The sequence below is a fragment of the Rhamphochromis longiceps genome, linkage group LG12 (genome assembly GCF_057381845.1).
Source record: "Rhamphochromis longiceps isolate RC_006_pf linkage group LG12, R_longiceps_female_GT1.1, whole genome shotgun sequence".
NCBI classification, from domain to species: domain Eukaryota; kingdom Metazoa; phylum Chordata; class Actinopteri; order Cichliformes; family Cichlidae; genus Rhamphochromis; species Rhamphochromis longiceps.
The window spans coordinates 45465987-45477665 of record NC_140568.1 but is presented as its reverse complement, the minus strand read 5'-3'; the positions used below and the strand labels follow the sequence as shown (position 1 = coordinate 45477665).

Sequence of the window (11679 nt, the reverse complement as noted above, 5' to 3'; positions counted from 1 at the left end):
TGACGGCCAGGTTGTGCTCTAATCTGAAGGGCTCCAGGACCACGCCATCTCTCACTGGGAAGGTCAGCCGCAGGTCGTCGCTAGGGTTACCTGTAAACAGGAAGTCATCAGTCACACACCTGCACATTGACTTCGAATCAGTGGGACAAAAGTAATCAGGTTATTTCACAAACAAAATTTGGAACATTTTCCTGATAATCTCAAGACCTGACTGATCATGAAACATTATTGATTGATTATTGTTATTGAAGATTATTGAAATAAACTTTGATTATGAAACCAAATGATGTTAATCTGTTTATTATGGTGGACTAATCAGAATATTTCCCTCAGATAAAGAGCTTCATTTCATTCATGACCTCAGTTTGACTCAAGCAGCTGGTTCTAATCGATGATCGTGTGTGTGTGTACCTGTCGGCGGGGGAGGGGCCAGGCCAGCTATGTTGGGTTTGATGTCAGGCAGGAAGGGAGAAGGCATCGGCTTGACGTCACCGCTGCCAGGCGACATGTAGGGCGGAGCCATGGAGCTGCTGGGGGTGACGGGAGGTGTTGGGTTTCCCGGAACCGGAGAAGAGGGGTAACCTGGCAACCCTCGCCCCGGCTAACAGACGGCGCCGGAGAGACGACAGAAAACACAAAAACCTTATTTCAGCATGTGCGCCCTCACTTCCTGTCACATGTCTCCTGCTCTGTGTGTTTCTGATTATGTGTGTGCACCAACACTCAGGTTAACACAGGGGTCTATATGACGTCACAGAGGCGGGGATAAAAGCCCCACCCACTCATTATTAAGGAGGGGCAGCTAATAAGAAGAAAGCTGTGTTAAAGAGGGAGGAGCCAAATCAGGCAAACACTCGCAACGAACACAGACACACGTGTGTGCGCGCTCCTTACCCCTGATGGCTGGTTGAAGGAGTTGTACACTCCTCCGGCGCCCCCTGCTGTCAGAGTGTTTAAGCCGCCCTGCCCGTTAAACTGGTCCTGCTGCACAAACATCAGCTGTTAATCAACAGGTGATGGCACTCAGGGGCCCGTTCTTCGTACGTCGCTCACTACATCCAAGATCAAATGAAACATCCAAGATCAAACCATCGCGCTAACCGTGAGCGCGCTAATCCGGTTCCCCGAACACACCTTCCGTTGACGATTAGTACAGCTGGACGCAGTAATGTGACATCACTGGGTGTCGTAAAAGGGGCTACGCATCGATAGTAGAAACATTGATCGGCAACCCTCTGATTGGTCGGCGAAAATGTCGAAGGAGTGCGCTCGGCTCGGTATTTTTCGGCAGCAGAGCAAGAACTCTTGAGTGAGGGATTTCAGGAGTTTCAGAGTTTAATCAGAACGCAAGGGAACACTGCAAAGGCTGCAAAAGCAAGGAGCGAGGGCTGGCAGGAAGTTGCTGACAAATTAAACTCGTAAGTAATTTAATAATAATAATAATAATGGAGTGGATTTATATAGCGCTTTTCAAGGCACCCAAAGTGCTTTACAATACCACTATTCATTCACTCTCACATTCACACACTGGTGGAGGTAAGCTACGGTTGTAGCCACAGCTGCCCTGGGGCAGACTGACAGAAGCCAGGCTGCCATATCGCGCCATCGGCCCCTCTGGCCAACACCAGTAGGCGGTAGGGTAGATTTATCATATTATATTATATTATATTATAATATGTTATATTATATCCTCTTTCACATTAGAGCCACAACAGGACCCACTAGAACATGGGAACAAGTAAAAGTGAAATATAAGAATATTCTACAGAATGGTAATATTTATCACTTATGTTGCTTGTCGTCTCTTGGAAAGAGACCCTGAAATAATCTGTTTGTTTATAACAGCAACCAAGAAAAGGGCAGAGCAAAAAAAGACAGGTGGTGGTCCTGCACCCCCTCGTCAACAAGTTGGTTAAGTAAATAATACCCTCACGGGAAAATCGATATCTCTCTATGAGCACACTGTCGCGCTGAGCTAAAGGATCCTGTCTGTCCCGCAATATACGCTGGATTCTGAGGACTCTCCTTATCAATCTTGCACCTTCCGCAATGGGCTGCTCGCGTATACGGACAGGACATGGCTGCGACAGGCTTCCCAAATCCACCTTCGCTTTTATAGCCGTGGTCTCCCATCTTGATTACATGAAGTAATTTACAATTACTACTCTGAAATATGAATTAAATCTGTAATAATCACATACATGTAATAGAATGATTAATAGTACATTTCCCTTTTTTAGGAAATGACCTGTATGTATCTGTGTGACATCAATAAAAGGATCAAGTGCTGCATTATCTTTAGTTACATTGATGTTATTTATTTATCGCTGTTGCTTTCGTATAAATGAAGCGGACATACCTGCGTGGCCGCGATCTAATCCTGTTTACATAAAGTAAACCTGCTCCCGAGCAGGTTTACGCTTACGGATCTGTTGCTATGACAGCAAGTCCCGGATGAGCTTCGGGGAACCGAACGATCCAAGATCACGCGAAATCGTCAACAATCAGATCCAGCTAACTTACTTAGCGCGGTACGAAGAACAGGCCCCTGGACTCCATCGCTCCAACAACACCGTTATAGCTGCTCACCTTGTAGTACTGCGAACTGGGGGGTCCAGAGGGGGGGTACTGAGGTGGGAGGGGCATTTTATGGCTCTGATAGGAGGGGGAGGAGCCAGACCGTGGTGGGGCGGGACCTGGACCAGTGGGACCTGCAGGAAGACGAGGAGAAAGCACACCTGAATAATCAGAACACGAGGTCTGCTTTCCATCATCAGCTGTGGTGAAACCTCCACCTCACACCACCTGGAAACACCTGCAGACAGGGTGCAGTTAATCCTGTTTGATGGCGTCATGTGACGTTAAACTTCAGGAACCATGTAAAACAACACCAAAGAAAACAAACACTTCCCAGGCCCGTTCTGCTCCAGCGTTCCCTGTGAGCTTTACTGTGGCGTGGGCAGGTACGAGGACCCAGCACCTGCACACGGTTCACACCTGTCGTCAGACCAGCCTTACAAACCTGACCAGGCTGAGGTCACTTCCTGTCCTGTCAGGACTGGCAGGGGTGGGTTCTCGTTAGACTGACCTGTGAAACCAACAGCGTCCTACCTGGGTGGTACTGCATGTTGGGGCCCGAGTAGGGGCCACCGTGACCGCCTCCAGCTGAACCAGGCATGGATCCACCGCCACCTCCGGGACCCGGCATGACGTTCACACTGGAACCGACGGGAACGCCGTACTGCTGGGACATTCCCGGGAAGGACTGAGGGCGGGAAAGGTGTGGACACAGGTGTGAATTCACTCACTGACACAGTAACCTGAGGGTCAGCAGCACGGACTCCCGAGCCTCACCTCTGAGCTGTATGGTCGTTTGAGGCCCTGCGGGGGCCTCAGGTGTCCCTGCTGTGGTCCAGGGCCGTAGTTTGGGTGCTGGGGGACCCTCTGCGGGCCCCCTCCTGGTCCGTACATGGGGCCCATTGAAGGGGGACCTCTGGCGGGGCCTGGACCTGGGCCCATACCTCCAGGAGCCATGCCAGGAGGGCCGCGGGGGCCGGAGTGGGCCATGAACTGGTTATTGTAGGCTGGACCACCCATCTGGGAAAAAACCACGACAAATTTATCAGTGATGTCATCAAACAGGTGTCCTCAGCACAAGCTCGGCTAAAAGTGAGGAAATACTGGTTGTCTGCTGACAGAGGACAAATCTGGACTGTGCTGGAGCAGAGGCGTCGTGCTCCGGTGCCGCCAGCACCGACCTCAGGTTTAAACTCGACCCCGTCACCAAACACACCTCCACCTCTCTTTGAGACCTCGTCCCTCCCACAGCGTTTCTGTGACAGTGTTTTTCTGTTTATTCACCTGCACGAGTGGACCAGCAGAGGGAGCTCTAACCCAGGTGGGCAGCACACAGGCGCCCAGTGACCTCATGCTTCTGCTCACCTGTCCATAGTTCATCTCCTGGTTTTGTTTCTCCTGGATGGCGGCGACGGTTGCTGTAGCAGTGGCGGTTGCCGTGGCAGCAGCAGCAGCAACGGCGGCGGCAGCGGCAGCCTGAGTGAAGTCAGCGGAGCCTCGGGAGCCTCCGGGGTTCGACGGATAGCTGCAAACAAACGACATCACTGACATCACCACCTGACGTGGGACAGATAAGACCCCTCAATATCTGGATGAGAGGGCGGAGCTTAGTGAGCTGCACCCAAGCATCCGCCCTCAGGACAGAAACCGGAGCAGCAGGTCAGTTTATTTCAGTTTCTGATGCTACCGTTGGCTACAACGTGACGCTGAAGCAGACACCCACCTCCCTGTGTACCCGCCCGGTCCTCCTGTGTAGGCCCCGCCCGTACGGCCGTACATGCCCTGGGTCATGTAGCCTTTGCTGGGCTCTCCATAGCCCTGCTGGCCCATGTAGCCTCCGGGCCCGCCGGCCATGCCCGACCCCCCGGGGCCCTGCATCATAGGACCCCCGCCTGGGTTGGCCCCGGGCCCCATCACGCCTCCACCAAGACCCTGATGAGAACAGAAGTAAACGTTCATCAGACAGGAAGTGACGTTGAGTGATTAAAAATGGTAAAAAAAAAAAAGAAAAAAAAGAAAAAAAAGGCAAACGCCTGTATTTGTACAGCGCTTTACACTACAGCCACCCATTCACACATCCACCCATTCACACATCCACCCATTCACACACTGGTGATGGCAGCTACATTGTAGCCACAGCCACCCTGGGGCGCACTGACAGAGGCGAGGCTGCCGGACACTGGCGCCACCGGGCCCTCTGACCACCACCAGTAGGCAACGGGTCAAGTCAAGGACACAACGACCGAGACTGTCCGAGCTGGGGCTCGAACCGGCAACCTTCCGATTACAAGATGTGGCCAACTCTTGAGCCACGATCGCCCCACAAATGATCGATAATGTCACATCCTTCTGCTTGGTGATGTCATACCTGGCTGGCTGAGGGGTTGGTGACTCCCCAGACAGTTGTGACCACGGAGAGCGATCCTGTGGGCTGATTGGTGGGCTGCTGCCAGCTGGAGGGGTCGTAGGGGTACGAGCCGTCACTGTGGGGGGGGCGGGTCCATGAGTAAAACAATTATGCAGTCTTACACAGCAGCACAAATATATATATATATATATATATATTAGGGCTGCCACGATTTGTCGACTAGTCACGATTACGTCGACTATCAAAATCGTCGACGACTGATTTAATAGTCGACGCGTCGTTTGAAGCTTTGTAAGATCGCAAAAGACGCAGGAATAAGTGGCAGGATTTAAGAGTGTAATAACAGACAAACAGAAGATGGCAGCACTGCATGTACAAGGATGTCAGCTACCGTTAAACCCCGAAGAAGAAGAAGAAGCAGCTCTGTCCCAGAATTCATAGCGCGGCCCAGCTTAGTTTCCAACAATGGCGGCAGTTAGTTAGTTTTAATATTACTCTTATTATTCTTTCTGGGTCACAAAATAAACGTTTAACATATTTTCAGCCGAGAATGTAGCTGTGTTTACCTCAAATATCTGCTCAGTTTATCAGGACACCACATATTTTCAAAAGCGCTCCGACGTTTTCGGAGACGTCTGTTACCCACCAGCTCGATAGCTAGCTGGGGGCTAGGCTCACTAGCGCCGTGAGAACACCGGACTCCCCGCAAATCGTTTTCAAACCCACCGCCGTCTTTCGCTACTCAGGTTAAATATATATATAAGTCACTTAGATAACTTAAAATGTTATTGTTTGGCTTTTTTTAGTATTTTACTTGTTCCTGAGTAAATCTGTTTGGCTGAGATTAAAGTTATAGTTTTTACACAGCTGAATAAACATCAAGCAGACAGCTGATTATCAGAAGTGTGAGATGCTGGAGAATTTACTCCGGTGTCCTGTTATATTTTAGATAGCAAGGAGTTTATTAAACTTCACCAAAACAATCTGCAAATTTCATTAAAATTGAATAAACTATCATCTTGTCTTTATTTTTAGTTAGCACCTTAAACACTTAAAGCTGTAAGCTAATGATAGTTATATAAGAGCAGATGCTGCTGGTGCAATAAGCTGTACGTTTTACTCCAATGGATGATGATCTGATTAGTCGACTAATCGCAAAAATAATCGGTGACTAGTCGACTATCAAAATAATCGTTTGTGGCAGCCCTAATATATATATATATATATATATATATATATATATATATATATATAAAAAAATGTGTATAATTATGAGCTGAAGAAGCTTTTGTCAGTTTATTTTGTAGATTTTTGGGATCGGAGTCAAATTCATGATTTATCAATTTAAAGTGAATCCACTGAAATCTGACTCGATTGTTTCAGGACAAAAATATTAGAGTAAAAGTAAACGTGTGTAAAGATGACAGCTGTGTGTGTGTGTGTGTGTGTGTGTGTGTGTACCTGTGTGGGTTGTTGGCTAGTCCAGCCTTCATCTGGTTTAGAGGGTTCATGGTGGGCGGAGTCAATCAGACAGCGTTCTGAAAGACAGACAGACATCGTCTCCAATCAGCTGATTCAGACTTTGGTGCAAACTACATTTCCCATCAGTCTCTCTACACACAGACCATGACACTGCGCTGAAGTTTCTCCACCAAAGTCCATTCAAAAATCCTCCCGTTTAAAGAAACCTGCATGCACTGGTTGTATCCCTATTCAGGGTCTGCAGCCTTAAAGGCTGATTACGTCACAGCGACGCAACGATTCAAAGGCGTCCTTCGTTTCCCTGAATTTTAAGGATGGGTCGGTGTATCCTTTATGGCCCAACATATCCCAGACTTCATAGCGCGGCGGTGGGTGTGGATAATTTTGCCAAAAAAAACCCCCAAAAAAACAGTGGACGGCTGAAGCAGGGCGGCTGCAAAGTAAACTTTTAAAAGTAAGTAGTGAATATTATCTCACTTATTTGTGTGTGAATGTTTAATAATGAAGAACAGCAGAATGGAGCTAAAATAAATGTTGGTTTCAGTTCTATGAAGCTTTGAGTATTTTGGATCAGTAGCTGCTGTGTTTGTTGCATCATATTGCTGTAACTGTTTATATGCTTTATATATTCTGAGCTAAGTTGATCTATAGTGTTACATCATATTCTATAAGGATGTTATGTGTTTGTAGACTTTCTGCCCAGTTTGACCCATTTAGCAGACGTCAGCCTGTTTAAGGCTCTGATATCTATTCTGTGTGACTTACAGCAGTTATGACATGGTCTGATTTACTCACCCAATAAAGGAATATTTCATATATCAGTCTACTCTTCATTCTATCAGACACAGTTACCACAGCTCGTACATTTGCTTTTTACACATATATGTAAGCATTGAGCCAAATTTAGTAATGCCAACATATTAAAAGAACAATATTTGTCTCCTATATATAAAACATCTATATACACACTGTCACAGATGCTTGTGTTTGAGTGAAGATTTAAGGTGACAGGACATATTAATAACTGCAACTTGAATCTTTGACACAGAGTTCAAGCTCACTGCTGTAATATATCATATTAATCTGACAATACATATCAGGGCTCGCAAAATCGCTAGCTCGACGTCCCGGGGCTAGCAATTTTTCCAGTCGGGCTACCAAGGAAAATATATGTCAATGCTTTCGCCAATGTAGCTGAGTAATTATGTCACTGGCATCGATGAGCCACTGTCAATATGTGACACTGATTGGTCAGTGACGATTAATTGTGCACCAATTCCTCTGACGTCGTCTTATCACTCATTAGCTTACTGTTCAAACGTGACAAGTGAAATCTCCCGCAGCTTAAACATCTGAGAGGTTGATCGCTGAGCGTTATGTGAGTGTGTGTAAAAGCAGCAGGACATATATTTTAGTTCTGCTGAGCCAAATAAGACAGGTCAGCGTGAAGAAGTGACAGCCAAAGAAAAGCTTACCACAAAACGGAGAAGTTATGACAAATCAGACAATGAGGCAAAACAAAAAAACAAGGATCCAAGTCTCCTCCCATGAGGAGAGCCCGCTGCAGGTGTGTTTGTAGTGTGAAGGCGGAGGAGGTTTCACACCGTGAAACGAAAACGTTCTAACGCTGCAGTGGGAGCGTCGGCAGGAGTGTCACGCGATCTGGTGATGAGTTTCAGTTCGTCTCAAACATCAGTAGGATCAGCAGGAAGCACAGATTCAGTCGTTTCAGAACCAGCAGCAGCCTGATGGGTGACCCGAGTCACAATCTGAGGTTTGACGAGGTCAGAGGAGGAAACTCAACAAACACTGTTTCACAGCCACTCTGTCACATGACGAGCTGCTGACATCACAAACTCTTCTTCTCTGCTCACAAACTGACATTAAAAAGCTGCCGTGACTCTGAGAGCGAAACAGGAACGAGGCTGGAACACAAACGGGTCATTAATAACCTGATGGCTGTGAGTACGCTGACTCCACGCACTCCACAAAACAGCGTTTATCAGGACGCGGCGTTCCTTCCTGGGGCGATCGTGGCTGAAGAGTTGAGAGTTCGCCTTGTAATTGGAAGGTTGCCGGTTTGAGCCCCGGCTCGGACAGTCTGTCGTAGTGTCCTTGGGCAAGACGCTTGACCCGTTGCCTACTGTTGTCGGTCAGAGCGCCCGGTGGCGCCAGTGTCCGGCAGCCTCGCCTCTGTCAGCTGGGCAGCCGTGGCTACAATGTAGCTGCCATCACCACTGTGTGGATGTAGCGTAAAGAGCTTATTGGTCCACAGGGACTAAGTGGTTTACAAATACAGGCCATTTACCACTCAGCTAAAACACGTCACCAATCAGACGCAGTCCTGCTGCTCATTTATTTACAGATTTAACCTTTTAAAGTCTGAAAGATCAGGAATCTTCTTCTTATTTAAAGTTCACTTTCCTGATTCGCAGTGACACCGAGAGCCGGCCAGCGTGCCCGACCAACCAGCGTCACCTGAAACCAGGCAGACATCCTCCCAGGTGCAGCAGACGTGAATACGGCAGGTGTTCGGTCAGAAGGTAAGACTCCTCGTTCCTCTGACCCACAGACACACCTGCAGCACATCACGGGCCGACCCTGACGTTTGAGGAGTTTCAGGTAGAAAACGTTTCACCTGTGGATCAGCTTGCTGCAGTCGTCACACTCACCTGCTGAACTCTGGCTGCTATGATACGAACACAAACTGCACCTCAGTGAAAACAAGAGTGTTTCTGTCCCTGCACACGAACAGCTGAGCACTCAAAGCACACCTGCAGTCACCCTCAGTGGGCGTGTCCCTGATTAGCAGGTGGACTTTGGTGTGAAGATTTCTGACAGGCAGCGTCCTGCATTCCACCAGTTCAGCTCCGCCCACTAAGCGTGTCATGCACAAACATTAAGGACTCAGCTCGAGGCAACAAGCAGGTTGTTTCAGGTAAACAGAAAGCAGGAAAAAGGAAATGATTTACACATGAGTGGAAAGTTTAAAGTCTACCAACACCTGAACTCCGCACCTGTCCATCAACCAATCAGGTAACCCTGTGTGTGCACACCTGTTTCTCCCAGCAGCTGACTCACCTGAGCTCCACACTACCTGCCCCATACCTCAGAGATAAATCACGATTAAAGCTAAACACGCATAATTTTTAAAGATGTGTTAAATGTGTATCGATCAGCAGCTCCCTCACACACACACACACACCTGCTAATTAGACAAAATCCCAGAGTTTCACTCGGTAAACTTGGAGCTCAGCCTGTTAGTACAGTGACCTCACAGCAGCCATGGTATTGGCCACATGACGTCATTATACATGCTCCACCAGCACAAACAGGCCCAGAGGTCCCGTTCAGGTGAAGCTAGCAACTACAGGTGTCACCATCCACCTGTCAGTCAAAGAGGCCACGCCCCTAAAATAGAACCTTTAAGGCTTAATACAACTTAAACAGGTGAGTTGTAACAACATGCTCCCCCGTACAGGTGTTATGAGACCAAACAGTTTGTGTATCCGGCCGTAAGCATGTTTGTTTCTGCTCCAAGTTTAAACACAGAAGTCTATGGGGACTGACTCCCTGCTGCCCCTGCTGGATGCTGGCAGAACTGCAGGCAGCTCAGTTGGTGCAAGTTTAAAACCTTCTCCTCCACCAGTGTAGGAGAACTGGAGCCCGTGTCGTGCTGGGCTGATGGAGTATCAGAGTGCTGTGGTTAAACAGCGTCCCCTGCTCGTGAACATGTCACTGGTGCACCGTCACAGCGGCCCGTGATGTGTTTTTTTCACAGTAAACGCTGTAAATCGGTTTCAGTCTGCCCGCGTGCACGCCGCCCACGCATGCGCCTGATAAATGGGTTAAGTCTAATATAAGTTGCTGTGTCGTGCCGAGCCGGGCGGTGCTGTGTCCGTCACACTTCTCTGCCACCGCCTGCTGCCTCCGTCTGACCGCACAGATGGAAACAAAATGAGTGTCAGAAGACATTTTGAGATTCCTAGCGGTGTTGCAACCAGGGGGAGGAGGGGGAGCTGATGCTAACGCGCTAACTAGCAGGCAGCTCCTGCTACAGCAGCCGGGAAGTGGGGCTCCTCCGGCTAAAGCTAGTAGCAGCACTGGCTAGCATTAGCATGCTAACACACCAACAGCAGTCCCCTGCGTGTAAACAGCAGGGCTCATTTCACTGAGTACTGTTATTACATTGGATGCGGAATGAGGGCGCAGATGACTTCCGATATTTTTAATTTGGCAGATTTTTTTTTTTTTACCGTTTCCATCCTTGTTACTCAGCTAGCATGTTGTCTGTGACAATGGAATGCTGCAAGGCTAACAGCTAACGACATGCTAACCTCTTCCTCCAACACAAAACACTCACCTGGTGTTCGGTGTAGTGTACCTGCAAACCGATCAGCCCGAAACTCATCCAGTCATCGATAATCCCCGGCCCCGCACCTGTCACGTACACACACACGTATACTAAGAGCGGGTACACGGTTCCTCCCCGCAGCCTGCCCTACCTTCGCACTCCCCCGGTGTCCGAGCCCTGTTCCGGGGCTCCGCAGTCTGCTCTTCTCGGAGCCTCCGGGGCATTAAGAACCGAACCTTCCCGAAGTGTCCACGGCCAGGCTATTCCCCCAGTAATACTCCGAATACCCGGCAAAAAAGTCCCGATATAATCCTGACAGTGAGGCCGAAATTCAAAGCCCGCAGCTCGGTCAGCTAACGCTGCCTGCCGCCGGCCTCAGCGTCCGATTGTCCGGCTTCAGGAGGTGACACCATACCCCGTAGATCCAGGAAGGTTCACACGGGAGAAGAGAGCAGATCCAGTGGGCTTAACTGCTCTACGGAGCCGCTACAGTTCGGTTCGTCTGTATCACTGATCGCTGCTGGCCATCAGGTTAAACAGTAGAGAGAGAGAGACGTTCACACAGACAGAGAGAGAGAGAGACGTTCACACACAGAGAGAGAGAGAGAGAGAGAGAGAGACGTTCACACAGACAGGAAAGAGAGAGAGAGAGACGTTCACATAGACAGGCGAGAGAGAGGATGTAATCCTTGAGACTCACCTGTGTGGTTGAACAGTGAGGAGCAGCAGACAGACCCGAGTCATTAGATCTCAGACAGTTTCAGTCCTCAGGTGTGCCCAGGTGTGGTGTCTGAATCAGGGTTTTAAAATGAAGTAAAGAGCAAAACACAAATTTGATTTGAAACACAGCCTGAGCTTCATGTTGGTGTGCTCACTCTGTACCTGTCCCCGGGATTTG

The 11679-nt window shown here is 48.7% G+C and overlaps 1 protein-coding gene across 4 annotated transcripts in view; it reads right to left on the bottom strand.

Moving 5' to 3' along the window:
• LOC146658257 (zinc finger MIZ domain-containing protein 2-like) overlaps positions 1 to 11383 on the bottom strand; it is a 16343-nt gene extending 4960 nt beyond the window's left edge. The window contains exons 1-11 of one of the 4 annotated variants that reach the window (XM_085426598.1): positions 10933 to 11383; positions 6407 to 6483; positions 4946 to 5060; positions 4301 to 4509; positions 3943 to 4102; positions 3355 to 3597; positions 3112 to 3265; positions 2590 to 2711; positions 895 to 984; positions 412 to 601; positions 1 to 90 (exon numbers count right to left, since the gene is read on the bottom strand). The exon at positions 1 to 90 is cut by the window's left edge and continues 52 nt beyond it. In XM_085426598.1, coding sequence (XP_085282724.1) covers positions 1 to 90; positions 412 to 601; positions 895 to 984; positions 2590 to 2711; positions 3112 to 3265; positions 3355 to 3597; positions 3943 to 4102; positions 4301 to 4509; positions 4946 to 5060; positions 6407 to 6456 — 1423 coding nt within the window. In that variant the 5' untranslated portion in view covers positions 6457 to 6483; positions 10933 to 11383. The other 3 variants (XM_085426600.1, XM_085426599.1, XM_085426602.1) reach the window with 3 other exon arrangements.
• Positions 11384 to 11679: the final 296 nt, after the last annotated feature.